Raw genomic sequence first — 24,937 nt, forward strand, 5'->3', positions numbered from 1 at the left:
ACTTCTCTGCCATGGCTTAGGTGGAAGTGGTGTGGGCATGTGTGCTCCTTGCAGCTGCAGTACCCATGTGTTCTTGTTTCAGGGCTTTGCTGCTTTTCACTTAAAGGGCTCATTTAGAATAAATCAATGAAAATAAATGTGTACATATGTGCACACCTGCACATACATTTATATGGATGAAATTTGCTGTTGGTGCTTTTTCATTTCTCAGGTCTTTGAACTATGCCAAAAAAGCATACTGCTTTACCTTAAGGGTTTTGTTTAATATTGTATTTTATATTATTCTGTAGGAGATTTGAAGAAATTTAGAAATAGGGCATCTTCCCTCATATATTTCACCATTGGGTAAAACAACATTTCCGAAACAAAGTCTCTCAGTTTCTGTACCTCCTTCTACTCAAGGTTCCTGGTTCCCTCCTCAGTAGTACTGTGTTCTCAGACTGCCAAGCCAGGCACTCTAGCTGCTTCTCTCTGTGTTCTGTCTTGTCTTTCAGTATGGTTTGGTGGAATGAGTGCTAGGCACAGTAGGGAAATCTGAATTCTTAAGCTGGCTTTGTTCAAGTGATTTCAGCTTTATCATTACTCATTCCCAAGAACTTAGGAATAGCCTATTTCCTACCCTTAAACATCCTCAATCTTTTGTGTCTTTGTATGACTGTGCTTCCAGGGGAAGGCCTGCCTTCATATGGCACCTGCCGGAGTGGCCAATCTTTCACCCCCACCCCTGCAACACCCTCTGTTGATACTTCTAGGCATGAGATTATGGAACCGCTGGCATCATTCCTAGGTCATCATCGGGGCAGAGTTAACACTCAACAATCCTGATAGTCCCAAAAAAGGGGCAAATTCTTATTAAAGCCCTTGTACTCCAGGTGTGGGTCTCCCGATGCAACGTGAAGTCAAAATCAGACATGTGTTCGCAATTCACCCCTTCACCAGGCACTTTCTGTGTGTTGAGCACTTCAGCTAGGTGTTTACTCTGGATGACAAGATATGGGCTTGGCCAACCCTGATGAGGGTGACCTCCAATTGTAGACTGGCAACATTGCCAAGCACCCCCTACGACTGTGACGTGATTCCAAAACACAACCTGTGTTGGTACTAACTTGTTTCAGAGACTGGTTCTAGAGTCTTAATTATTTAGTGAGACTTTCTGAGGAAGTGGGTTTGGATCCTTTATGGGATGTTTTTATAAACAGTGTAATTCTCTTAATATATGTGGAAATAATGATGTCACACCTTTTAAGCGTGTGAAAACTGCATTTTCTTGTTGCGTCTTTTAAAGGACATTTCCTTTCAGTTTATTATCAATTATGTATAGCATCTCTACCTGGAGGAGATGAGATACTACAGATTCTTGGTCAGTATGGCAAACACTAGTTTTTGAAGAGAAATTTTAACAAAGGGAGTGTTTTCAGAAACTTTACTGGATTCCTTCTTTTTTTAAAATGAGTAATTATGGTCCTTACTTTAAATTTCAAAGGTATTGAAAGTAGTTTGGGCAACTATTTGCAATGCCCAAGATTCTGTTTAATATGTAGTTATGTCATTGGGATTTGTGGATATATAGGATTTTAATTAATTGTTATTTTTAACTACAGGAGCTCTTACCAAAGTCAAGGAGAGTAGGCGACACGTGGAGGAAGGGAAGATGGAGGTGCAGAAGGCTGACGGCATTCAGGATCGCTGTAACACTATTTCTTTTGCCACTTTGGCTGAAATTCACCACTTCCATCAGATTCGAGTAAGAGACTTTAAATCACAGATGCAGCATTTCTTACAACAACAAATAATATTTTTCCAAAAAGTTACCCAGAAGTTGGAAGAAGCTCTTCACAAATATGATAGTGTTTAATGACTGGACATTGGATTGTGGACTTTTTCAGTTCAAGGATAATTTCTACAGCAGAATAAAAACTGCTGTCAAAGAGCTATTGCCAACTATCAGTGGTGGTACAAGGACGGTTTTGTGTTCAACTGAAACCCAGCTGAATTTATAATTATGTAGGAAATAAACAGTTAATATGGTTATATAATAGAAACAGTACCACACATTGTAACTAAATTATACTATGTATGCCTACACTACCATTGTAACTTTTGGAATAATGATTATACTATTTGCCTTATTGCTTTTTGAAGTATGGGTATTTTAGTGCATACTTTGTAGACCTCAAAACCCATGAAGGGTCTCAAAGAAGCTGGCTGGATAAAAGCCTGCTGTGGATGCCTTTTTACTCTCATAGATTGGGATTACCTAAATTCAACCTATTCTCTGTTTACAAACTCCAACTAGAGCAGCTATGCGACCTTGTGCCTTTAGACTCTTGGTTTTTCATTTCTCCCCGTCCCTTCCCCACCTTTTTAAAGTAAGCCACAGCTTTTCTGATTGAAAGAGTGAAAGGCCAGTGCATAATGACAAACTGATGATAACCTCATATTGGCAGTAGGGGATGGGGTGGGGTGGGAGGATCAGCTGTCATCAATTTGCACAGCAAGTATTATCTCCTGATAACATGCTGGTAAATGCAGGGGAGTGAGATTTATTGCTCATCTTTGGATATGAAGTCTATTAGGGAAGAAATGGTGCCACTATTCCCTTAGATGCAACAGTAGCATAGCCTCTTCACCCAGGTGTCCCAAAAGCTTGGCGTGAAGATTTCAGCAAATATGTCTTACAACATGAGGAGGAGGAGTCTAAATCAGTCAGGGGATAAAAGTATCGAATCATTGACAACACACACTTGGCTTTAGTTCTTAGGAGGGTTTTGTTTTTGTTTTTAGCTTGAAGATTTCTTTTAATATTCAGTTTTTAAAAAAAAAAAAATGGATCTACACTGTTAACTGATTGAGACTCCACTGTGATTCACTCGTTTACTTAAAAACTTTTCAGGGATGTCTGTAAATTTCAGTGTTATATGTTATGAAAAGTGGTGTTGATTGATCTAAGGAGGGACCAGAAATAATTTTTGCTATTCCAAATACTGAAGGAAAAAGATAATTGATTTATACTATGTTTAAAAAAAAAAAAAAAAAAAAAAAAAAAAAAGTCTTGATGAGCCCCCGCAGGACATTTAACCTTAAAATTTATTTTAAATATATTCTTTTATTATTATAAGGGAAATACAGATGGCTGATAAATACCAAAAAGATTCAAAAGCAGCTTAATTTAAAAAGCACAAAGAGATTCTGGCTTACAGTGCCCCAATCTCAATGTTTTTATAGTTGCTGAGCTAACTAATGTGATTATTGAGTTTACAGATTTAAAAACTGTCACTGTTACAGTATCTACTGTTTTTATGAAGTCAAACTTATGCTGCCTCAGAAATCCCTGGGTACTGAAATGGTAACACAGAAGTGAAGAGGTCACTTTGAAATATTGGTGAGTCACAAAGATTAAAGAAAAGGATCAGTTTGCAGATACTCAGTAAAGGTTATTGAAATAATTACTGAACAGCACATTTACTCTCTAAAAAGTAGTTTCATATGGGTTGAATTTTTAAGATCAGATTATCATTTTGATATTTGGTCAAAATTTTGTACCTTAGGTTACTTAGAGCCAGATTTAACATCATGAACATTATGTGGCTTTGTCTTTACTACAGATATGTGGAACTGTAACCAAATATATTGTTCTCTAAAGCTTGTTGATTGCAAAATACAGTTCTATAAACAAAACCCATATGTATATATAAATGTTAATTTTGCAGAAGTCTGGAAATTACAACTATAGCATTTAAGTTTGAGTCTGTATTGGACAGATAAGCACCATGCTTTTCAAATGATTTAAAAATTACTTTTATTTGCCTCTTTATTTTGATGGTGGTTTGATTTTTTTTTTTAATAGTAAAATCACTAAACTTGTGCAATGGTAGCATGGAAATTATCTGAGGTATATTGTATGATTGTACTTTAGCCAGGGTGGACATAGCTTAAATTATAAAAACTAAAGATGAAAGTATAAGGAAGTATAAGTTATACTTATATAAGTATAAATTCATGCTGCCTACTTCTAAGAGAACTTTCATTCTTCATAACCACATAACATTATAATGCCACTGATTCATAAGGGGTTTACATTAATTCTATGGGGGAGGACACTAGAATTATTAGTGTTCATTTTCATCTAAGATTTTTATTCTCTAACGTTCTTGGTCCTATTGAAACATTGCAGTATGCAAAACTACTGCAGTGTTAAACCCAAGAGAAAAGCCATTATCATGTGTATGCTGGTCATCATGATCAGTGTGGTACAATTTTTTAAAATAAACTATCATGCCCTTCATGCCATTATTTGTCTTTATTTCTATGATTTGTAATCCTGATATGTGATGTGTTTGTAACACAGGGTGTGCACTTGAGCCTGGTTTTGCTGTTTTAATTAGGCAGAGTTGTTGATGTGCTGTAACTGTAATGCAGCGAGACTGGTTCTACAGCCATGCGGTGTGACCTCGTTCCCCATCCAAGCTGTTGTATATGAAGGTACCTACCCAGTTTGTGCCCAGAATGAGGGAACGCATTTGAAAGTGAAACGTAAAGCCAGTGCATGAATATTATAGTGATTGAGATTTTCCCAGGCTTCACTGATACAGTTGTTTTGCATTTATTCACAATAATACAGCAGATTCTTACATGCCGATATTTAATTGTCTTAAATTTTGCTGCTGTTCTCATAACTAAGGACTTGAAAAATATTTGAGTCTGTCAAGTATGTAAAGTTTGTGTATAAACTTTTAAATGTCATTCTTAAGTTCATTGCCATAGCCATTTTCCATTTATGTCTTCATTTTCTAAAAATCAAATGCCATGTCTGGTACCTTTAAATCCATAAGCATTCAGTTTTCTCATTTCCAATTTCATCTTTGGTTAACAGAATAAGTAAAACAGGGTTTTATTTATTTGTAGTCTAGAAATGTTGAATATTGTTTTATTTCCTTCAAAATGTTATGATTAGTGCAGATCAGCCATGTTTATCTTTTTAAAAAATAAACAGGTTGCTTTATTTCTGAGCTTCAATGGAATATTATAATTATTTTTTCTCCACTTGTCAAGGGGGCATTTATTTAATGTGAAGAATTACACAAAAAAGTAGAAGAGCATGTTCTCTGTCTCGAGCTTCATCTGTGGTTACCATAGAAATTATTCATCAAACACTGTAGCTAATTTGATTAATTTAAAACCGTAGTTATTCAGATAGTGGCATGGAGTATCTGCTTACATTAGTGACATCAGGAATTAAGCACATAGCAGTAAGTTGTGAGTGAGAGGTTTTGAAATAGTAGCTCCCATGAGTCCAACACCTGAGACAGAAGCAGGTGCTTGAGTACTTCACATACTGTCTGTTGGTTGCCATAAATAGGCAAACTCCAACACACATAAGCCAAAATATTATGGCTATGGGACCTGGCAAATCTTGCAAGGGGCCAAAGTCCCATTTGACAAAGCTTGCCCTCTTTATGGGGCTTTGTAGTCTTGTATCTGCTTATCTTTACAGATTTGTTTTACACATATATATTTTTTCTCCTGGCCTGCCTTTCTTATCATCTTGTAATGTCTAAAATGGCCTAGCCATCTTTTAGTTCACAGATACACTTGGACCAGTGATGGACATCTGGACAAATCACCTTTGGTTTGGGGAGGCTGTGAGAAGGAGAGGTACACTTAAAAGTATGCAAGAGAAGAAAGGACATGGCTGACACCTCTTAAGATGACCTTTGTCTGGTCATCCTCACAATGAAGCTATGAGGAAGATAATATCTCTAGTTTATAGATGAGTTAAAGAGATCAGTGAGGTCTAGTTTCTTTTGACCAAGATCACACAAACTAAATGACAGAGCTGAGATTCAAATTGGGATCTGGCTGAAGCCTATTCTTTTTAAACTAGATTACACTGAATGCAATTTCTCTGCTTTTCAGAAATCCCTAATATCTTCCCAAGTCTCCACTGCTGGAATGATAGGGATTCCATCATTCTTTGGGCACTGGGCACAGAAGTACAAAGGGAACTTCCCAGAATCTGCTGTTTGCACCCATTTCTGCTGGAAAAGCTGAGAGTCTGTGGTGCTGTGCCGGGTCTGTCAGCAGAAGGGCTGACTGCAATCTTACATAGACTGGGAAGCGCGCCAGATGTTACCTTCCAGTATTGTTACGAAGAGTGAGAGAAAGGGTCCAAAACTGACTGTTTCCCCTTCTCTCCAGCTTCCACCTCCATGCAATGACAATAGAAGCACATTCCAGTTGCCATAAGAATGGCCTTGGCAGAACCACAGGTCGAAAGTTTAACTCCAGTTGGTCAGAGTCAGGGTTACTCATGAGTACCACTTGGTCACAGGTGGGACTCAGGTGACAGCAACAGAGAATTTGCTGAGAAATGAGCTCTGGAGAGTTTGAAGAGTGGCAGGGTAGACTTCTAGGCAGTGTAGAGAGGGATGCTGCTGTGCTAGGGCTCCATGGGCAGGAAACTAGAAAAACCCAGCAGTGGAAGCCAGGCCTCTGAGGTGGCGGAAGTTAATCTGGGATTGGCTCATGGCTATAGCCTTTCCAGGGATCACAAGTCTTCCCTACTTGGCCCTGATCCCAGAATGTCTCAATCCTGTCATCCCTGTGTCAGAGCTTCTCAAACTGCCTGCCTGTCTTAAAGGCCATTTCAGCTTCATTGGGTGACTTGTACCAGAAGCATGCCAAAGGCAAGACCAATTGTCCATTTGAAGCCACCTTCAAGGGAGCTTAAAAACACGGTGTGTGGTATTTTGTTGCTGTGTGTCCCATCAGCCTACCCTGGAATTGATCTGTAAGTTTGAAGTGGCCAGATGCATTAGACCTTATTTTTGCAGTGGTTTAAATTTGCTGTCACTCCAGGAAATGGCTCTCAGGATGGAATTGCTGAGTTGTTGAGCTTCTCTGCAAGCTGACCCAGCATATCAGTGAGAAAGGCAGCAATTTGGAGCCAGAGACCTGGGTCAGATCCTAGTTGCTCCACTCTCTGACCTCAGGCAACTCACTAACCCAGCTCTGACCTTCAGTTTCCTCAATTGTGTGATTGACTGACTTAGATTGTATTGAATTCTGGAGGGTGTTAGATTAACCACCATGTGAAGCCTTAACCATTTTGCAATACTCCCTCTGCGACAAACACGGGAGATGATAACAATTTTAGAAGTAGGTACTTAGTAAAAGTTCTGTTCCTGAACATCATGTGACCATGTGCTAGTGACTTAACCTGAGTCAGTTTTCTTATCTATAATGGGGTATACAGTCATCCCTCAGTATCTGCAGGGCATTGGTTCCAGGATACCCCAATCCCACCCCACTCCCTTCAGATACCAAAATCTGTAGATGTTCAAGTCATAGAATGGCATAATATTTGCATATAACCTATGCACATTCCCCTGTATACTTCAAATCATCTCTTTATTCCTTGTCATACCTAATACAGTGTCAAGGCTATGTCAGTAGTTGTTACACCGTTGTATTTTTATTGTATTTTTTTGTATTGTTACTCCCTATTGTTTGAGGGATTTTTTTGGAATATTTTCAATGGTCCATTGGTTGGATCCACAGATGTGGAACCCACAGATACTGAGGGCCAACTATACAATCCCCTTTGTGGACATATTATGAGAAATGAATGGCAGGTGGAAAGCCCTGAGCCCAAGGCATTGACAGTATGGAGAGAGTAAAGACCCTCTGTGGTTATGTGAGAAAGGGAGAGCTGCAGGATTTAAATAATAAGAACACTGTGTCAGCTGTGCTATGGAAAATTAAGGAGTTCACCCTTGGGTCCCAGGTAGGCAGAGGTTCCTGCATTAGCCCTGGTAACTTCACCTTCTGCCCACTTTGCCCACCTGGGTCACAGGACCAAACCCCATTCCAGCTTCCTGTCTTGCAGAGCCCTGGCACAGCATCCTTCTTACTCTGCCTGGAAACCTACTTCTCCACTGCTTCTCAGACCCACCAACACCTCCTGTTAGGGTGGGGAGGGGCTCAGCTCTCCAGAGATAGCCCTTTGCAGCAAGGCTCCCCCTTGGTCTCCAAAAGCTAAGTGCTAATATGTTTAAGAATTTGTCCTGTAGCTCTAACTAGGAATATCTGAAAAAGACAGTTCAGAATTTGTCTTTATTCACCAAATTAATAGTGATTTTATTGAATTCTTTTTACATCCTAAAAATATGTACTTGAGACCTAGGACAGAGAGAGGCAGCCTACTCTATGTTCACTATCCCAGCCCTGGCCTCGTGTTAGATACAGACGTTGTAAGATGATGGTCAATGTGTCACTCTGGGAAGTTGAATTTAGTGCCTCTGAGTGGCTTTTGCAGCAGCCATGCCTTGAATCAAAATATTAGCGTAGACCAAGTTTGATTAGGCAACTTGTTTGTTCCACTTTTGTTCAACCCAGCAGTTTTAAAAGAATGCAGAGTCTTAGTTCAAAATAGTTCCTTTTGCATGAAAAATCTTTAAAATATTGGAGTGCAGTTTAGGATTTACCAAATTAAGGTTCAGCTTAAAGCTGATGATGCTTCTGTTGGTGTTTGTTCAGAATCTGTATTTTTAGTCACTTTTTAAAAAATTACTTGGCTGCTGTTTGTGAACTCTTGTAAGCCAACTGAGTTACCTAGATGCTAACTACATATTCGCATGTGGCTGTAACCTCCCGAGAGTGTCAAGTCCGTAAGTCTGTGTTTCCTGCATGAAACGAAGGACTTATGGGGAAAGTGAAACCTGTAATTCCAGAGTAAAGGAGCTTTCTTCACAAATGTTGCTTTTTTCGTGGCTCCTATCCCAGAATCAATGGAAAGAAAATTGGATCTTTTAGGTACTTATGCTGACAGGTCATCTCATAACAAATTTCTCAGCTTTCTGAAGGATTAAAAACTGTAGGTATCTATCATTAAAAAAAAAAAAAAAATGAGGAAGCTCTTCATATACCAATATAGAATTTTCCTAGGAAAAATTAAACAAAAAAAAAGAGGCAGAGAAATATTTATATGCTACCCTTTGAGTAAAACAAAGTGAATGTGTTTGCTTATATATGCGGTAGATGATTATTATTATTATTATTATTTTGAGATGGAGTCTTGCTCTATCGCCCAGGCTGGAGTACAGTGGCACAATCTCAGCTCACTGCAACCTCCGCCTCCCGGGTTCAAGTGATTCTCATGCCCTCAGCCTCCCAAGTACCTGGGATTACAGATGTCTGCCACCACACCTGGCTAATTTTTGTATTTTTAGTAGAGACGGTGTTTCACCATGTTGGCCAGGCTGATCTCAAACTCCTGACCTCAGGTGATCCACCTGCCTCGGCCTCCCAAAGTGCTGGGATTACAGGCATAAGTCACTGTGCCTGGCCTATGTGTAGATTATTTATGAAAGTAAATGCAGAAAATTAGTAGCAAGGCAACATTGTTTGCTTTCAGGAATGGGAATGGGGACAGGAGGGAAACTTACTGTATTCCCTATTATCTCTCTTGAATTTGAACGATTGACTGTATTTCCTATTTTTAAAATAACGAAATAAATGTTAAATTTGACAAGGGGACTAGAAAAAAAAAATGTCAAAAGGTGGGTGGAGCTGCAGCTCTGTGCCAACTCCCTCGAGACCCGGCAGTGAATTGTACAAGACACAGGAAGAACTGTCTTGTTTGGACAGTGGACTCAACGATCAAGTCAATCTTCATTGTGTTACTTTGCGAAAATTCAACAGCATTAGGAAATGGACTGTTAAGAGAATGTATAATGTAGGCAGTAAAGACAGATGTCACTGGACCATAGTCTGTTGTTTTATATGGTACCAGGTATTCTTTTGTCTTCTGAACCAAAAATCCTTCTCCTCCCTTCCCTGTGAAGCCTTCCACGATACTCTCTAATCCCAGTGTCTTGTCTCTTCTCCGCCCTCCGATCACTTTCGTGATGGCATTTTGCAACTAATTACGTAACATCTTGGGCTAGTATCAGTTTCTTTTTCTTACCACATCGAGTGTTTATTTTGCTCTAGGAATGATACTGCCATTACATTCATTCTTGGATCTATGGAACTCTCCTACAAAACCATTTTACAAAGAGGAAACAGGCTTACAGATATTCCGTAATGGTCACGTAAAGCGGCAGAGCTGGGATTTGAATGCAGTCACCTGACTCCACAGCTTGCAATCTTAATTCTTTTCCAATTTACTTGAGACTGCCAAACAAACATACAAGCCCTGATTAAGTGGCGATGTGGTGGTCTCCTGGAAGACAAGGCCTATCCCATCTTACACTTTCTCTGGGGTCCCTGGAGCACACCAGGCCCAGAGCAGTAAGTACAACAGAACTGTGGTTTTAGGAACAGAGACCTTTGTGATCCTCTATGTGTGCACAATCCTAAATTGCCCTTTATGAAAGAAATAAAATAGTGATATGCTGGTCCTCAGTGTTGGCATCACCAGCACCAGCAGTCAGCCTTCTTAGGAAGGGCAGCTTTTCACAAAGACAGACCTCTGTGCTAGTTTCAGGAGAATGGAGGACTTGGCTCCAGGAGGAGAGAGCAGCCACAGTGCTGGCTTTGTTCCGCTGTGGGTGCTGTGTCTGTCCACCAGCCTGTGGAATTCAAATCTGTGCCTCGGTGACGTGACCCATTACCACGCATCACACCCTTCTGAGACATTCATGAGCGGCTGGCATTTTGACTGTCAGATCCGCGTCTGCCAAGTTGCTGCCGTTTGTTCTCCCTAAACACATCTAGCAGAGTTTAAAAGAGAGGCTCAGGCCGATTCCTCGTGAGGAAATCTGGCCTCCGAGGGGGTGGCCCAAGGGGTCTAAAAAGGCTAAGACCAAGGAACTCACCACCATCAGAGCTTTTGCATTCTGAAGCCCTTAATAAGATGAAAAAGTCATAAATCATCATGCTGGTTCTTTGATTGTTTCATACAAAACTTTCAATGAGACCAGACTTCGGACCAGCATATTCTGTCCTCTGGACAGACCCTGTGGGAAACTAAATCATCGTCATCTAAAGGTTGCTGTGAGAAAGGTAGTCACCCCAGTGCCCGCACACATTGGAGTCATTTTGCTTGAAAAGCTTGATGAAGCCATTGGCACAGTGGAGACATCCTGGACGCCGGGTCTGATAGATTCCTTCATTCTATAGATACTTATTGAATGCTTGTTATGCTTCGGTCAAAATCAACAAAAATTTACATTCTAGGTGGTAGGTGAGGCAATAATAATGAAATAGATTAGTGAACTAGATGATACGGAGAAGGTGGTAAGTGCTATGGGGAAAAACTAAGCGAGGAGGAGGGAGGGAGCGTGAGGAGAATTTGTTATTTTAAGTGAGGTGGTCAGGAAAGGCCTCTGAACCTAAAGACCTGAAGGACTGAGAGTGAAGTATGTGGAAGACCATGGGAGGAACATTCCAGAGCTTCCACAGTCGGTGCAAAGGCCCTGAGGCAGGAGCACAGCCAGGGACAGTATGGCTGGAGTGGGAGAAGGGTGGGAGGGGATGGGGGATGCAGGCTGGGGAGGAGGAGATGCACCCAGAGGTGAGTGGGGAAGGGTCCAGGTCGTAGAGGGTCCTACAGGCTGCTCTGAGGACTTTGGCTTTTTCTCTGAATGAGATGTGAGGTACCCAGGGATGTTGAGCAGGAAAGAACATGATCTGCCTCATGTGACAAGGACACTTTGGGCAAAGGCAGAAGCAGAGAGACCAGATCGGAGGCTTTGTGATAAACCAGACATGGTGGCCCACACCAAGCCAGTGGCAGTGGAGGCTGAGGACCTGGTGGCCACCATGTCTCCAGTATAGAGCTTGGCAAGCACAGGAACAGGTCAGGGAGCTGATGGCCACCATGTCTCCAATCTTAGCAAGCACAGCAACCGGTCCCTCCTCTGTATTCTGTGCGTCCACAGCAAACAGCCACCTGCTTTTGATCAGTAATTTCTAGTTTAATTAACAATCATCTTGGTGTGTTGCAAGGAACATTCTCCTTAGAGTGACTCTTACAATCTATGAGTTAGCTCTCAGAATAATTTTATTTATAGGTTCTTGGGAACCTATAAATAAAACCCACTGCTGTCCCCAGGTATAATAGACTGAGGTCAGAGACAGAAAACTGCCTTCTAAGTTTCTGGGTGCATACATCTGTGTGTCAGCAGTAGATTATCAGCCATCCTGGTTATGGCCTGAGAACCTTGTCTCTCTTGGTGCAATTACATCTGCCTGGTTCCCATAGGGGCTGCCTCTGATTAGCTCTAGCATCTCCAACGTGGGGGTTGAGGCCCAGTGGTTGCCTCTCCATGCACTCTGGGGACCTTATAACTGCCCAGTCAGGGTGCTGCCACATGACATTTGCAAACTGAATCAGCAAACTTTAGCACACTGTTCACAATTCTTTTGGATTCCTTCCCATGCCCTAATGTGCAAACACTGGATTCGCTGTTCTGCATGGCTGGGCCTCCGTGGAGCTTCCATGCTCTGCCTGCTCACCAGGGCTCTGCTGCTCTTTTACCACCAGATTGCCCTTGGCGAGGCTTGTATTGAACCTTTCTTCTGCTTCCATTTGTTCATCTATTGTTACCATTGTTTGTCTTCTAAACAAATATCTGCAAATGAGCTGATAAAACTTTAAAGAATTCTTTCCTCCATCTCTCCTACTTTTGGTAGTGGTATTTTTGGACCCTGGCTTTACCTTAGCATCAACTGGGGAGCTTTTAAAAATATTATCATGCCTGGACCCCACTTTAGACCCGTTGAATCAGAATGTGAAGGGGGGCTTGGGCTTCAATATGTTTTAAAAGCTCCCCAGATGATTCTGATGTACAATTTTGCTTTCTTGCTGCAAGTAGACATAAACAGGGTCTAGGTCCGCAGGCTGTTCAGGCTTCTCATTCACCAAGGCACTCAAAGGTTCATCTCTAAATGAGGCCTTGGAGAGTCACAGGGAGTCAGTAAAGGGGCTGAAACATGAAAACGTTCATTATATGAATTAAATTCTCTGTTCCATTACCAGAACACATGGCCTGTAATGAACTATGAATTAATACAGTTTTAGTCCATAATCCATTTTGAATAGCACAATATTTCATTGTGTTTTGTGTGTATGTATTAAAAGCAATGATGTGTTAATTTTAAGTGATTAAAATATAACACAAAATGTTTTCCATTCTTTAATGCATCATGTCTTTAAAAAACACCGAAGTTGCCCCAGCCTGCGTGGGAAGGGCAAGGAGACTTTCTGAGGAGCAGCCGTGGCCTGGGAAAAATGATAGAGAGCGGGGATTTCCAGATCATATCGGGGTCTTCCTTTTTCTAGTCCTGAGACTCTGGGCAGATTCCTTAAGCCCTCCTCCAAAAGGAAGATTTTATGAGTCGTTGATTGCCAAGGTAGGAAAACTGAGGTTCAGAGAACTTCAGAAAGATAATTGTGTAAAAGTCCTTTGTGCAGAGTTTGCTGGCTTTCTCATGCCACCCCAGCCATACAGCCACACACCCACACTGGACATCATGCCAGCCAGCCCTTTGTAAACTGTTTCCTCTGCTGGTTCAGCCTTCCAAGTCTTTGGCTGAATCCCAGTCTTCCTTTGGGATGGGGTTCAGGCATTACCTGCTACTGCCAGCTGTCCCTGTCCCATCTTCCCACCCTGTCTTGGTTAGGTGTCCTCTGTTGTACCTGGGGTACCCGATGCTTTCCTCTACCTTGACATTTGTTGCACTTGGTATAATTCTCCTGCCTTCCTTATTCCTCCTCCACTAGTCAGTTGGCTGCTTTTCTCTCCATTTTCCAGTGTTCAGCATAGTACCTGGCATATCTTTTTATTTATGTATTTATGTATTTATTTATTTATTTTTGAGATGGGGATCTCATTATGTTGTCCAGGCTGGTCTCAAACTCTGGTCCTCAGGTGATCCTCAAGCCTCAGCCTCCCAAATCGCTGGGATTATCGATGCACATCATGGCACCTGGCTAATGCCTGGGATATCTAAAGATTTACTGTAAGAATGAAATTGAGGTCAAGCGTGGTGGTTCATGCCTGTAATCCCAGCACTTTGGGAAGCCAAGGTGGGCATATCACTTGAGGCCAGGAGTTCAAGACCAGCTTGGCCAACATAGTGAAACCGCGTTTCTACCAAACAATACAAAAATTAGCCAGGCATTGTGGCACATGCCCGTAGTCCCAGCTACCCAGGAGACTGAGGCAGGAGAATCACTTGAACCCAGAAGGCGGAGGTTTGCAGTAAGTCAAGAGTGTACCACCGCACTCCAACCTGAGTGACAGAGTGAGACTTTGTCTCAAAATTAAGATTGGGTAAAAGTATTAAAAAGTATTTTTAAAGTATTAAAAAGTATTAAAGCCTCAGTGTTGTGTTACATTTGCTACACATTTATAAGCAGGACGATTTATTAACTGGGGTTTCCTTGCTATAGTCTCCCTCCTTTCTAGTCTAAACGGCTTGGTCAGCCCTCACCAAAAGCAGAAAGAGAGGGTACCACCAGCAGCTCTTTCTTTGGTGAAAGCCTAAAATCTTCAACATCCATAGTACTAACACAATATCTTATCAGCCTCTTATCAGTGGCTGTTTAGGTTGCTTCTAATTTTTTATTATGGACGATGCCGCAATGAACATCCTTAGTCATTATGTTAGTTCCCTATTGTTTGTATAACAAATCACCACAAACTCAGTGGCTTAAAACAACACAGATTTATTACCTTGCAGTTCTGGAGGTCAGAAATTCACAAGAGACTTTTGAGCTAAAAATCAAGGCATCAACTGGGCTGCATTCCTCTCTGGAGACTCTAGGGGAGAATCTATTTCCCTCCCTTTTCTAGTCGCCTTCATTCCTTGGCTCATGGCTCCCCTCCATCTTTAAAGTCAGCAAAGTCTCATGGAATCTTTCCCACATTGAATCACTCTGACACAAAACATTCTTGTCCACATTTAAAGCACTCTTGGGATTACATTGGCTCCACCTGGTATAATCTAAGAGACTCTTATATTAAGGTCAGCTGATTAGCAACCTTAATTCCATATGGCAACCTTCATTTTCTCCTGCCATGAATGTAGCCTAGTCACATATTCTCAGGTTCTGGGCATTAGAATGTGGACATCTTTGGGTGGGGCTGGGGAGGGTGGGGGCATATTATCCAGCTTACTGCAGTCCTGTCTTTGAACACTTGCATAATTATCTTTGTAGGATAACTAGAAATGAACTTGCAGGATTGGGGGGTATGCACAAAAACCTTCAGCTGCCCTCGTAAAGTCTAGATTTCCATGAGCACAGTGTGGCAGGCCTTACTTTCCTCACTGTGACCTGTCTTGAATATTTTAATGTTTTAAATCTGGCATGTCCATTTACATTAAGAAGCTGATAGGACACTGAATCGTCCATGATCCAAAAGCTTGGACGTGTTTGCCTTTCAAAGGACACAAGCAGCATTTTTCATCTGCTTTATCTTTCAAACTGTGTTTTGCTTAGGTTAATATTTAAATAATTTGGTGTTTCTTTGAGGACCATCATAGTTGATTAGCAAAGATATAGCACAGAATCAATGGCAAGGGAAATGCCTTATGATGAACATTTTATTGCCAGCAATTCATAAAATAGTATTCTAATACACTGATGTATTAACCTAATAATCAGTTCATTGGTATTTATCATACACCCAATGCGTATCAGGCACCACCTAACCTCCGGGAATTTACGAAGCAGGAAAGCGAATATGACACAAGTGCAGAACGCGTGACAGGGAATTGGAGAATTGACTGGATTTGTGTAAAATCCATCCATTGCAACTTATGTGATCTAACTTGTTACAATGGGTCACTTTTATTTTGGAGAACTTCACGTTTTTAGCGAAATAGTTGGATAATCATACAATATGGCAACATAGCACGCAGTTGCCAAAACTTTTGTTTGAATGCAACAATTTCTCAAGCCTGAAAGAGGAATCTAAAAAATCGATGATCTGAAATAAGCCAACCACAAAAAGACAAATGTTGTTTGATTCCACTTATATGAGGTGCCTACAGTAGTCAAATTCATAGAGACAGAAAATATAATGGTGGTTGCCCCAGGCTGGAGGGAAGGGAGAATGGGAGTTGTTAAAATGGTACAGATTTTCAGAGTTTCAGTTTTGCAAGATGACAAAAATTCAGTTGTACAACATGAATGTACTTAATATTGCTGACTTGTGCACTTAAAAATGGTTGAGATGGTAAGTTTTATGTTGTATATAATTTATAAAAAGTTTGGAAAAATAGTTATCTTCTAAGCAGTCATGGGAGAAAGTTACTGCAAACATTTATTGAGTGCCAACAGTGTTGGACACTCCCATGTATTGTCTTTTTTGAAAAATTATTTTTATTTGTTTTTTAAAATAGAGACAGAACCTCACCATGTTGCCCAGGCTGGTCTTGAACTCCCTGGGCTCAGGCAATCCTCCTGCCTCGGCCTCCCAAAGTGCTGGGATTACAGGTGTGAACCACAGTGCTGTGCCCCGGGTATTGTTTAGTCCTCCCAACAACTCTATGAGGTAGGTATAATTGACCTATTTTGCAGGTAAAAAAAGACTCTGTAACTTGCCCAGAGTCACACAAACTGGGATTTGAGCCCAATTTATCTTTTTTCTGTGTCCCAGTACATAAGTAAGATCCATGGGATTTTCACTGTAAACATCACCCTAAATATTTTCTAAAGTAGAAATACCCATATTAGAAATGACACAAGGGCACAATTACTTAGCTAGAATATAAAATTCCTGGAAACATTTACTGGCTTCTCCAGATAAAGTTTATCTTACTAAATAATTAGGACTTTTATTTTTTCCTCCTTCCCTCCCTCTCTCCATTCCATCATTCTTTTCTCATTCTTTCTTTCAAGATTAGAGTAATATCTAAATCACAGTCACGCAGAGCAGTAAAACCCATGTTGAGGTAACTTACTAAATTAGCCTCTGACTATACATTACTATTCAGAGGGCTGGGAAAGATCTGTAAGGGATTGGACAAAGGAAATGCTCCACCTGTTCCTCCTCTGACATGGACTCTTGATGATATCATATAAAAAGTCATTTCCTGCTTGGTCCTTATCTCTAATGCTGACTAAATTAATAGTCTTACTTCCTTTACTTGTGTGTATGGAATTTGGGAATAAAAGTAAAATCACTTCCTATTTGGTTTTATACTGAGGCTCCTTAAAGTTCATGTACTTGGGTGATTTTTCCTTCTTTGGGGACTACAGGTTGTTTGATGTAAAAAAGGAACAAATTATAACATATGCCATGCCGAAATTCAGTGAGAGTCATGGTTTATCTGGTACCCATGTCCTAATGAATGTATTTCCAACTCATAAACTTGCTGAAGATTTGAAATAAGTAAAACCAAAATCATACTATTATGGAGGTTTTAAAACCTAACTTAAAAGAGTGACTGTATATTCGTAATTGCTACAAAAAAAAAAAAAAAAAAAAAATACCTAGGAATACAGCTAACCAGGGAGGTGAAAGAGCTCTACAAGGAGAACTGTAAAACACCGTGAAAAGAAATCAGAGATGATGCAAACAAATGGAAAAACATTCCATTCTCATGGATAGGAGGAATCAACATCATTAAAATAGCCATAGTGCCCAAAGCAATTTGTAGATTCAATGCTATTCCTATTAAACTATCAACGACATTCTTCACAGAACTAGATAAAACTATTTTAAAATTCATATGGAACCAAAAACAAGCCCAAAGAGCCAAGGCAATTCTAACCAAAAAGAACAAAGCTGGAGGCATCATGCTACCCAACTTTAACACTACAGGGCTACAGTAAGCAAAACAGCATAGTACTGCTACAAAACCAAATATGTAGACCAATGGAATAGAATAGAGAACCCAGACATAAGGCTGTACACCTACAACCATCTGATTATCAACAAAGCTGACAAAAACAAGCAATGGGGAAAAGACTCCCTATTCAATAAATGGTGCTGGGATAACTGGCTAGCCATATGCAGAAGATTGAAACTGGACCCTTTCCTTACACTGTATAATCAACTCAAGATGGACTAAAGACTTAAATGTAAAACCCAAAACTCTAAAAACCCTGGAAGACAACCTAGGCAATACCATTCTGGACATAGGAATGAGGAAAGATTTCATGACCGACACCAAATGCAAGAAAAGCAAAAATTGACAAATGGGATCTAATTAAGCTAAAGAGCTTCTATACAGCAAAAGAAACAACAGAGTGAACAGACAGTCTACAGAAAGGGAGAAAATATTTGCAAACTATATATCTGACAAAGGTCTTATATCCAGCATCTATAAGGAACTTAAACAAATTTACAAGAAGAAAAATAACCCCATGAAAAAATGGGCAAAGGACATGAACAGACACTTTTCCAAAGAAGGCATACATGCAGCCAACAAGCATATGAAAAAAAGCTCATTATCACTGATCACTAGAGAAATGCAAATCACAACCACAATGAAAACTAATTTACACTGTCAGTGGGAATGTAAATTAGTTCAGCCATTGTGAAAGACAGTGTGGTGATTCCTCAAAGACCTAAAAACAGAAATACCATTTGACCCAGCAATCCCATTATGGGGTACATACCCAAAGGAATATAAATCATTCTATCATAAAGACACATGCATGCATATGTTCACTGCAGCACTATTCACAATAGCAAAGACATGGAATCAACTTCAATGTCCATCAATGGTGGACTGGATAAAGAAAATGTTGTATAGACACACCATGGAATACTATGCAGCCATAAAAAATGGCATCATATCCTTTACAGGAACATGGTTGGAGCTGGAGGCCATTATCCTTAGCAAATTAATGTAGGAACAGAACACCAAAGACCACATGTTCCCACTTACAAGTGGGAGCTAAATGGTGAGAACATACAGACACATAGAGGGGAACAACACACACTGGAGCCTATTGAAGGTTGGAGGGTGGGAGGAGGGAGAGGATCAGGGAAAATAACTAATGGGTACTAGGCTTAATACCTGAGTGATGAAATAGTCTGTACAACAAACCCCCATGACACAAGTTTACCTATGTAACAAACCTGCACATGTATCCCTGAACTTAAAATGAAAGCTAAATTAAAGTTAAAAATAAAATAAAATAATGGCTATCATTATGAACTAAATCACTTTGTGTGGCACTTTGAAAGATGTCCCATGCAATGTGGGACCCTGAAAAGAGCACTGGACTTATATTCCTATTTTGGCAACAGAATCCAGCACGGGCAAGGGGAGGCCATGGCACTGAGTGACAATCATGTCTGCGAAAGTGCTTGGAACCATCAAGCAGATCCTTCAGGCTTCCAGCCCCACAAGGAGAGAGAGTGGCACCCAAATCCATGTTCTTTTTGAGGGAACCAGGCTGGAAATTGAGTAGCCACCACCAAAGGGGTGACATCTAGGATGTTACATTTGGTCAGTTATAAATGTCTGTATTTACATAGCTCTACGGTCAAATCATAGTCAAATGTCTATTCTGTGTCCATTTGTTTGTTTATTTATTTGTTTGTTTGTTTGAGATGGAGTTTTGCTCTGATTGCCCAGGCTGGAGAGCAATGGTGTGATCTCGGCTCACCACCTCTGCCTCCTGGGTTTAAGCGATTCTCCTGCCTCAGTCTCCCAAGTAGCTGGGATTACAGGCATGCGCCACCACGCCCGGCTAATTTTGTATTTTTAATAGAGACGGGGTTTCTCCATGTTGGTCAGGCTGGTCTCAAACTCCCAATCTCAGGTGATCCACCCGCCTTGGCCTCCCAAAGTGCTGGGATTACAGGCATGAGGCACTGTGCCTGGCCTCCTTTTATTTTTTTAAATTTTTATTTCGACAGGGTCTCACTCTGTAACCTAGTCTGGGGTGCAATGGTGCAATCATGGCTTACTGCAGCCTCAACCTCCCGAGTTCAAGAGGTCCTTTCACCTCAACCTCCCAAGTAGCTGGGATTAGAGGCACACACCGGCACGCCCAGCTAATTTTGTTTTGTTTTGTTTTGTTTTGTTTTTGTAGAGACAGGGTTTCTCCATGTTAGCCAGGCTGGTCTAAAACTCCTGGCCTCAAGTGATCCTCTCTCCTTGGCCTCCCAAAGTGCTGGGATTGCAGGCATGAACCACCACGCCTGGCCTGCCCCCTTTTATTATCATAAATGCTCCTCTTCATCTCCCAAAACATTTGGGGTGCCATTTTGTTCATTCATTGATAGATGCTGAAATATACATTATGTATGCAACAGACTGAGGGTGATGTTTGTTGTGTAGAAATAATGGCCTTGAGAATGAACATACGCAGGGCCTTTTGACTCTCTACTTTTAAATAGAGCTTGTATGTCTTTATTATTCCTCTTATCAACAGGAAGCAGGTATACAATGGGCAGAACCTGATGCAAGGCAACAGGTATTAAAAGTTTGATATTTTTTCATCAGACTATGATTATTTTACTTTCTGAGGAAGATTAACATCCAGCTTGGATTTTTCTATAATGAGGTTTTTTTTCTGATGATAAAATTAATATATGATAAGTAATACTTGATATGTATAGTGAAGTATTCTAAGAACACTCACTACCACTTATTGAGTCATTTTACTTAATGGGATTCCCTGCTAAGTACATGGCCTCCATTAGTTCTTTCAATCCTCAGACAGCTCTTTGGGGGCGGGCACAAAATCACTCCCTGTTACTGATGAAGGTATTTGGACACCAAGAGGGAGGTGACTTGCCAGAGGGCTATGGTAGGGGAAGGTTGTGCTGGATTGAAGTCTTCAGAACCCTTTCTTAATGATGATGGATTCTGGGTTTCTTCCAAAACTATTAAAAATACGAAGACAGAAAAATGTGGTGGTTAGATTTAAAAATTCCTTATATTTAAATATAAGAGAAAAGGGACCATCTCATCTCCATCACCTTTTTAATGCACAGTTATGCACCAAATAACAATGTTTTGGCCAACGACAGACCCCATGTAGGTTCATGGTCCATAAGACTGTAATGGAGCCCCCAAATTTCTTTCTTTCTTTTTTTTTTTTTTTTTTTTGAGACAGAGTCTCGCTCTGTCGCCCAGGCTGGGGTGCAGTGGCTGGATCTCAGCTCGCTGCAAGCTCTGCCTCCCGGGTTTATGCCATTCTCCTGCCTCAGCCTCCCGAATAGCTGGGACTACAGGCGCCCTCCACCTCACTCGGCTAGTTTTTTGTATTTTTTTAGTAGAGACGGGGTTTCATCGGGTTAGCCAGGATGATCTCGATCTCCTGACCTTGTGATCCGCCCGTCTCGGCCAAATTTCTATAGCTTAGTGACATCATAGCCATGGTAATGTAACATAATGCATTTCTCCTGTGTTTATGGTGATGCTGGTGTAAACAAACCTACTGCACTGCCTGTCGTATGAAAGCATAACACAACTATGTACAGTACCTAGTACTTGATCATCTTAATAAATGACTATGTTTACAGGTTTATGTATTTACTGTACTATACTTTTTATGGTTATTTTAGAGTATACTCCTACTTATGAAAAGAAAAGTTAACTGTAAAACAGCTTCATGCAGGTCCTTCAGGAGGTATCCAGAAGAAGGCGTTGTTATCACAGGAGATGACAGCTCCATGCATGTCATTGTCCCTGAGAACCTTCCAGTAGGGCAAGATGCGGAGGTGGAAGACAGGGATATTGATGATCCTGAACCTGTGTAGACCTAGGCTAATGTGTGTTTGTGTCTTAGTTTTTAATAAAACAATTTAAAAAGTAAATACATAAAAATTTTAAACACAGAAAAAAGCATATAGAATAAGAATATTAAAAAGGAAAATATTTTTGGACAGTTATACAATCTGTGTTTTAAGCGTAGTGTTATTACAAGATTCAAAAAGTTAAAAAGTTTAAATAAAATAAAAAAGTTACAGTAAACTAAGTTTAGTTTATTACTGAGGAAAGAAAAAAAATTTAAAATAAGTTTAGTGTAGCCTAAGCGTCCAGTGTTTATAAAGTCTACCATGGTGTATAGTAATGTTCTAGGTCTTTATATTCACTTACCATTCACTCACTGACTCATCCAGACCAGCCTCCAGTCCTGCAAGCTCTGTTCATGGTAAGTGCCCTACACAGGCGTACCATTTTTTATCTTTTATACTGTCTTTTTACACTACCTTTTCTATGTTTATATATACAAATACCATTGTGTTACAGTTGCCTGCAGTATTCAGGACAGTGACATGCTTCACAGATTTGTAGCCTAGCAGCACTAGGCTGCACCATATAGCCGAGGTGTGCAGTAGACTATACTGTTGTAGTTTGTGTAAGTGCGTGCTGCGATGGTCACACAATGATGAAATTGCCTAATGAGGCATTTCTCAGAATGTGTTCCTGTTGTGAAATGACACATGACTGTATGTTTTCAGTCTAGTGGCCCCACCTGATGCTTCACCTTTCTGATCCAGGTACAGGTAGTTGTGACCCTGGCAGTCTGATTTGACCTCTAAAGAGGCCCCTGGAGAACACACTCTTACAGTTTTCTCCATAATTTTGAATGGATCTGATTCTTTATATTTCTTCTTCTATTTGAAATAGCTTGAGGGGAGCTCTTTTCTACAGCAGAACCATAACTAATATAACATATACATTACTCATATATAATGTTGTGTATAATTATATATGTATATAATTTTTATAATTGGAGTCAGATAAATGTTTATACATTTCTTTTTCCACTTAACATTTCCTTGTAAACATTTTGCAAATTTTAAAATCAAGGCTGAGCACAGTGACTCATGCCTGTAATCCTAGCACTTTAGGAGGCTGGGGCAGGAGGATCACTTGAGGTCAGGTAGCCTGGCCAACATGGTGAAACCCCATCTCTACTAAAAATTCAAAAAAATTAGCCAGGTGTGATGGTGGGCGCCTGTAATCCCAGCTACTTGGGAGACTGAGGCAGGAGAATAGCTTGAACCTGGGAGGTGGAGGTTGCAGTGAGCCGAGACTGCACCATTGCACTCCAGCCTGGGCAAAGCAAAATGAAACTCCACCTCAAAAATAAATAAATAAATACATAACAAAATAAAATAATAAAATAAAGTGTTTATTGATTCCATAATATTTCTCCAAATAAATACAGCCTCATTTATTTTCTATTTCCTTATAATTGAACACTTAGATTCTTTGCATATTTTTACTTGCATAAAGGAGTACTTCTTTGACTAAGTTTATCAGTTTTCAATTACTGCTGTAACAGATTAGTACAGACTTGGTGGCTTAAAACAGCATAAATGTATTATTTTGTAGTTTTGGAGTCCAGAAGTCCAAAATAGGTCTCACTGGGCTAAAAATCAAGATGTTGTCAGGCTGGGCGCAGTGGCTCACGCCTGTAATCCCAGCACTTTGGGAGGCCAAGGTGGGTGGATCACCTGAGGTCAGGAGTTTAAGACCACCCTGGCCAATATGGTGAAACCCCATCTCTACTAAAAATACAAAAAGTTAGCCGGGTGTGGTGGTGTGCTTCCTGTAGTCCCAGCTATTCGGGAGGCTGAGGCAGAATTGCTTGAACCTGGGAGGCAGAGGTTGCAGTGAGCCGAGATTGTGCCACTGCACTCCAGCCTAGGCAACAGAGACTCCATCTCAAAAAAAAAAAAAAAAAAAAAAAAAAAAGGTGTTGTTGGTCCAAATTCAAATTCATGTGGGAAGGTTGTCTAGAGTAAAATTTTTTTTCTTCCCTTTTGCATCTTCTTGAGGCTGCTCATGTACCTTAGCCCATGGCTGTCTTCCATTTTCACAGCCAGCGATGGCTGAGTCCTTCTCACACAGCATTACTTGGACACTGATTCCTGTGCCCTTTTTTTCACCTGTAAGGACACGTGGGTCTACCTGGATAATCCAGGATAATCTCATTTCAAAGGCACCAGATAAGCAACTTCTATTTCATGCAATATAACTTCCCCTTGCCATATAACATAAAATATTTGTTCACAGGTTCCTGGGATTAGGACATGGGAGCCCATCTGGGGAACCATTATTCTGCCTCCCACTCACAGTAATTCTGCTTCTAGGAGTCCATCCTGCAGAAAGAATCACGTCTGTAATCCCAGCACTTTGGGAGGCTGAGACAGGAGAATTGCTTAAGGCCAGGAGTTTGAGATCAGCGTGGTCAACATAGTGAGATCCTGTCTCTACAAAAGAAAAAAAAAAAATACTGGGTGCAGTGGCATGCACCTATAGTCCCAGTTACTGGGGAGGTTGAGGTGGGAGGACCACTTAAGATTGTACCACTGCACTCCAGCCTGGGTGACAGGTGAGACCCTGTCTCAAAAAAAAGTACAGTAAATATTTTCATGTTTATAAATATATGTATTCATGATATTGTTCTGCAACCTTCTTTTAAAAAGTATATCATTTTGTGTAAATAAAACTTTATATACCTGTTTAAAAGGGGCCTAGAAGGTCATATTTCAAACTATTATCAGTAGGGACTTGAATTTGTCAGCAGTGGAATGAGAAGGTTGAAAAGTTGAGGATGGATGGGGTGAGGGGTAAATTTGTACTTTCGACCTTATACAATTCAAGTCTGAGATTTTGCTCATCAAATGAGCTGCACATTTATTACAAAAATTAACCAATGAACATGTTCCCATTTAGGGAAAAGAACCCACTGCATTTCTCTGGGCCATACCTGGAGATGCACAAGGGTGCCTGTTGCCTGAGAAAAGCCTGGCAGACTGTCTTTTGAGGGTGCTCACCAGAGTCCTTCCCTACCCGAGTCAGTCAGCTGTGTCCATGTCCCGACCTTCAGCCTGGTGAGTCGGACACCTGGATGCGGTCTTATGAACCAAACTCAGGTGGTCCAATGGCTACAATCAGAACAAATAAATAATAGCCACATAGACTGAAATGGTTTGCTCTGCCCTCGAATTCTCTTTCACCAGGCTGATCTTCAGAAAGATGAGGTGAAGAGCACAGA

At 40.6% G+C, this 24,937-nt stretch overlaps 1 protein-coding gene across 3 annotated transcripts in view; it reads left to right on the forward strand.

Moving 5' to 3' along the window:
* SNX18 (sorting nexin 18) overlaps nt 1–24,937 on the forward strand; it is an 83,253-nt gene that overhangs the window by 23,005 nt on the left and 35,311 nt on the right. The window contains exon 2 of one of the 3 annotated variants that reach the window (XR_012413661.1): nt 1,602–1,790. The exons of 1 other annotated variant lie outside the window; for it this stretch is intronic. Coding sequence is in view for 1 of the 2 variants with exons in the window: in XM_005556892.4 (XP_005556949.1) it covers nt 1,602–1,855 (254 nt within the window). In the remaining variant the exon portion in view is untranslated. Of the gene's footprint in view, nt 1–1,601; nt 4,286–24,937 lie in introns of those variants that run through there. One more of the 3 variants, XM_005556892.4, reaches the window with a different exon arrangement.

This window comes from Macaca fascicularis, chromosome 6 (genome assembly GCF_037993035.2).
Source record: "Macaca fascicularis isolate 582-1 chromosome 6, T2T-MFA8v1.1".
Lineage (NCBI taxonomy): Eukaryota > Metazoa > Chordata > Mammalia > Primates > Cercopithecidae > Macaca > Macaca fascicularis.